Source organism: Montipora capricornis, chromosome 12 (genome assembly GCF_036669925.1).
Source record: "Montipora capricornis isolate CH-2021 chromosome 12, ASM3666992v2, whole genome shotgun sequence".
In the NCBI taxonomy this organism is placed as follows: Eukaryota; Metazoa; Cnidaria; class Anthozoa; order Scleractinia; family Acroporidae; genus Montipora; species Montipora capricornis.
The window spans coordinates 16,044,340-16,049,339 of NC_090894.1; the positions used below are offsets into that span (position 1 = coordinate 16,044,340).

Consider the following 5,000-nt stretch of genomic DNA (forward strand, 5'->3'; position numbering starts at 1 on the left):
GTATTCACACAAGGCAAAACCAAAGAATGGTTAAGAGAACGTGTAGAAAAGGGTATGTTCTTTGCAAGATACATCCGCGCTTAGGAGATGATGATTATGAGCTCGGATCAATTTGCAGGAATTTTAAACGCTATTGAACCAGACACCTCCAAACAGCGATAATGATTAAGACATGGCCTTGCTTCCTATTCGCTGATCAGGTTTGTGGCTGTTCATTAACAACCACGACGTCCCCTTGGTCCTTGTCCGCCATCTCTGTTGCAAATGATGCTTGAAAATAAGATAGCGATTTGTGATTGGTACTGGAAAATTAACGCATTACCGCGGGTAATCCGCCGGAAATTACGGTAACTACCCAATATCCTGCCATTCTCAGGAGCTGTAAGGTAACTGTTTACATCTGTCCTAGTGATAGTTTGTGTGGTTGTTTTGTTAATGCATGTTTCATGACCCACTTACAACAACACGCGCCCGGTTTACATGTACTTTGTGGTTTTGTGCTCCACCCATCTATTGCTGGTCTCCTTTGCAGAACTCCCCTTCGCAGATGTAATGTAACGCGTGATATTAGTTACTGAATCCATCAGTTACACAGAAAAACTAGCTGCCAACAATTATTCCCTTAATGAAAACTTTCTCAGTCCAATAAATAACATTCCTTTGCCATGACGTAGCGGTAGATAGCAATCTAGTTGCTTAGCACGTGACTAATCTCTCCCACAAGAGAAGAAACCATGGCAGTGCCTTACGAATACTTTTGTTGAAAAATTGCACAGGAAAATAAAGATTTGACGACAACGCGAGCATAGACTTTCATTCTCAAACCATATTCTTTTCAACCCAGCTACTGCTTATTAATATTCGCCAGCACTGCTCCATGCAAACAAGATGGCATGATCATGAAATAGTTACGATCACGGAAATTGTTGGCTTTATCCGCATCATAATTGCAAAAGCTCCCTGATAGCAAACTCTTAATTTTCAGAGGACATTTGAACACACATGGCCAATGTTGTGGAGAAAAAAAAATTCATGATAGTTTCAATTTCAATAGCTGTTAGCATGGCCAACTGAGCAAAAGGATGGTTCAAACCGAGCAAATGGCTGGCACTAACCGTCCGAACGGTCACTCAAATTTTTCACACAGCTATGCTTTCCATTCTAACGATTTTTTACAAACGTTGCACGGAAAGTCAAACGAAAGAAACAAATTTTTCAATTCGCACAGATTATAAAGGGAATTCAAAGCAAACGCCTACGCTACCAAATGTATAAGTGAAAGTATCCGTTCTGCCTTTCATGCCACAAATATTTTCTTTTATAATAATTACCACAAAAATTTGTTTAATGAAGAAAAGGAGTATTTAAAGTTACCCTCAATTCCTTGGCATCTTCATTAGTTGTTAGAGTTTCATAGAATGTTCCAAAAAAGTCACTGCGGTCAACATGGCGGGGAGCAGCAAGAAGGGTATCGATAGCAGAACCTAGGAAAGTTATTAGCGAAAGGAACTTTTTAACAACACTAAAGTCCATCTTATATAGGTAAAAAAACGACCATACCACATTTAAAAACTGATCCTAATATCGCAACAACACTGCAGTACATGTACTGCATTTCTTTACCTAGCTTGGCTATAAGCTGAAAAGGAGCTTATTATTGTTTTAATCATCATTGCTTTAACTCTTGATATACATGTAAATGTAAGCAGAACCTCCTTGGTTGAAATTCTCTTATCAGGTACCACTCTAATTTTCTGAGAAAACAACTCGGCTTATGAGTAAATAATTACAGTGCATCATGAACAAAGTTTAAACTTGAGTTTGCTGGCTATCATTGATACAACGTAACAAACCATATACCATAGAGAGGTGTTAAAACTAACCTTTGGCATGCACACCCATTCTATATGAACCAAATGTAAAAATCTTTCCACCAACTAAAACTGCTTTAGATTCTGACATGTTCTACATCAAAGTATAAACCAAAACCTGGTTGATTAGTCAGAGTAAAAGAGTAAAAGTTATTTTTTGTTGGAGTGGCAGTCCTTAGAAGAAACAAATTCACACAAATGCAAAGAATCAACTGCCACCATCCACGATAAAATCAATATGCAATTTTAAGCAGCTGCTAGTCCATCTACAACGATACACTGTACTTCACAAATTAAATTAAATCAGGTTGAACAAAAAGTTTGTTTAAGGAAGGGTAAATCACAAAATGCAGAAGGCACAGAAGAGAACCAACAAACTTAACCGGTGCCTACTAATTCAAAGGTATTTTGCCCCGATTTATGATTATGCAGAACTGTAGATCTTAACAAATGCTATTGAAATCCAAAAAGAAAATTGGGGGTGACAATGCATTTGTCAAAGATAATTCATGAACAATATCTGTGAAAAGCTCTAAAATACAAAGTAATGTATGGCGTTCTTTCTCATATTGAAGCTTAATCATCTCTAAAGAATCCATGGTTACCTCCAATTTTCTTTTTGGATACCAAGAGTACTTACAAAGATCTACTCTCTATGCATAGTTTTAAACCGTGCAAAAATATCCCTGCATTAGTAAGCATCACCGATAGGAAACCCGAGTATTTGGAGATGCGCAGAACATATGCGCAATAACAAAAGTAGGCACTGTCCTTAAATGTAGTGTAGTGTAGTGTCATTAATTGTAGCATTGGATCCAAGGCCTCATTGCTGGGAGACATGAATAATTACACGTACATGTATTGTGCTCTCTCCACTGCACCAACCCTGCTCCTACAAATGGCCATTATTCAAGATACAATGATGAAGTGTCTACTTCCTTCCCACCCAAAATTATGTCAAGCGACCCAACATTACCGCAATTGTCCGGAATAAGAGACTAAACTAACCTTTGCCTTACTGATGTCAATAATCCATTGTTTGACCAAAGTATTAAGCTTTGCAAGGACAACCATCCTGATTACAAGTAAATCAACAAAAAACTCTTTTGAACTGCATAAGGTTGAAATTAATTTGCTTCACTGTATAATTACATGTATAGTACAGTATTACTGGTACTTTGTACAAACCATAATGTAGTTATACAGTGGCCAAAATCTACTAATGCACTAGCTGCAAGCAACCTTTTTGACCCCATAGGAGAATGCTTAATTTTTGTGTTGTAATTACGCTATGGATTGATTTTCTGATTTATTTAAATCCCAACCACGGGTGATCTGACTGCTATCAAAGCATCGCACAAAAGTGGAAGGACCAAAAACCATTCAAAGCTAGAGATTTAAACTGATATACATGTACACTGTACATATAATTATAAAACGCAATAATAAAGATGATGATAACATTATACTTATTATCATCATCATCAAGAGGGAAGCGGTAAGATAATGGGGAATGAAGAATATGTTAATGACGGTTTTCATGGTATGATTTGTCAGCCAGTTTTGTCAGGCCGATAAATCGTACCTGCATGTAAATTGTGTAAAATGTTTAATTTTCCTCACACCACCGCCACTTTAAATGCTTTAATTTTATGCACATTACCCACTGTCATACCAGGGCGCGGTGGCCTCATGGTTAGTGCGCTTGACTCTGGATCGAATGGTCTGGGTTCGGGTCCTGGCCGGGGACATTGTGTTGTGTTCTTGGGCAAGACACTTTACTCTCACGGTGCCTCTCTCCACTCAGGTGTATAAATGGGTACCGGCGAATTTAATGCTGGGGGTAACCCTGCGATGGACTAGCATCCCATCCAGGGGGGAGTAGAAATACTCCTAGTCGTTTCATGCTACAGAAACCGGAGATAAGTGCCGGCCTGATGGGCCTTCTAGGCTCGTAGAAGACTTATACCAAGGTTTGAGCCAGCTTTATTGCCTCAGGAGACAATTTGTCCTTCTGTGGCACTTGTACTTTTAAAATTTGTGCAGCCTTGCCGCCCGCAAGGGCTTTTTTTTCCCCAGTCGGAAAAAGTGACAAAACATTGCGTTATTTTCGCACCGGAACCAATTGTGATCATTCAAACATTTTGTCTGGAAATTGTGAGGTGCCCAGCATCATTTTCTTCTCGCCATTCTTCCTCATGTATGAACTCGTTTTCAGTTTTTTTTTCTACTTCTTGGTCGATGGTTTTACCTCTTTCGCTTCCAAAATAACTTGAGATTTTCCTCTTGGACATTGTTCCAAAGAATATATCCGATGACAAACAGCAGAGCACTTCGGGCCACAAGTAAAACGAGCTGTAAACATGTGCGTATCTCAAGCAAGACATGAGCTCAACGCAGTTCTCATTTTACTTCCAAATAAGGTTAAAGTGATTCTCACTTGGTTATTAGTATTTCAAGCCATCGAAATAATTATGTGACATGTTTGGAATGCTGTTTAAGGATCAGGAAGTGAGAGAATGCTGTTTTTGATAGTAAAGTCTCCGCTTACGAGCCAGAAGGCTCATCAGGCCGGCGCTTATCTCCGGTTTCTGTAGCATGAAGCGACTAGGAGTATTTGTACTCCCCCCTGGATGGGATGCTAGTCCATCGCAGGGTTACCCCCAGCATTACGCCAGTACCCATTTATACACCTGGGTGGAGAGAGGCACCGTGAGAGTAAAGTGTCTTGCCCAAGAACACAACACAATGTCCCCTGCCAGGCCCCGAACCCGGACCACTCGATCCGGAGTCGAGCGCACTAACCATGAGGCCACCGCGCCTCCCACACTGATAAGGCACCGATAAGGCACCGATAAACAATTTTTATTCAGTTTTTCTAGTGATGATAATAATAATATGAAAATGTAAAATGCTAGCCAGCAAAAAAATATGTTATTTTTAAAATTACACTGTCCTGGTTTTCTGATCGGTATGAATTTGCATAAACTTCTACCATTTAGTTTTGACTTTGGGGTACATTTAAGGCCTGTCCATCTAATTTTAAGGGACAAATCATCCTGCACGGGAGAGAATGTCACAAGTTCGTGCTCTGGCTCAAACCCTGCTCATACCCTTTGATTGACATGG

General features: G+C 39.6%; 1 protein-coding gene across 1 annotated transcript in view; it reads right to left on the reverse strand.

The window, feature by feature from the left end:
• LOC138025478 (poly(A) polymerase type 3-like) overlaps positions 1-5,000 on the reverse strand; it is a 9,412-nt gene that overhangs the window by 2,847 nt on the left and 1,565 nt on the right. Inside the window, exons 4-6 of the mRNA XM_068872679.1 lie at positions 2,880-2,946; positions 1,884-1,965; positions 1,375-1,484 (exon numbers count right to left, since the gene is read on the reverse strand). Coding sequence (XP_068728780.1) covers positions 1,375-1,484; positions 1,884-1,965; positions 2,880-2,946 — 259 coding nt within the window. The remainder of the gene's footprint in view (positions 1-1,374; positions 1,485-1,883; positions 1,966-2,879; positions 2,947-5,000) is intronic.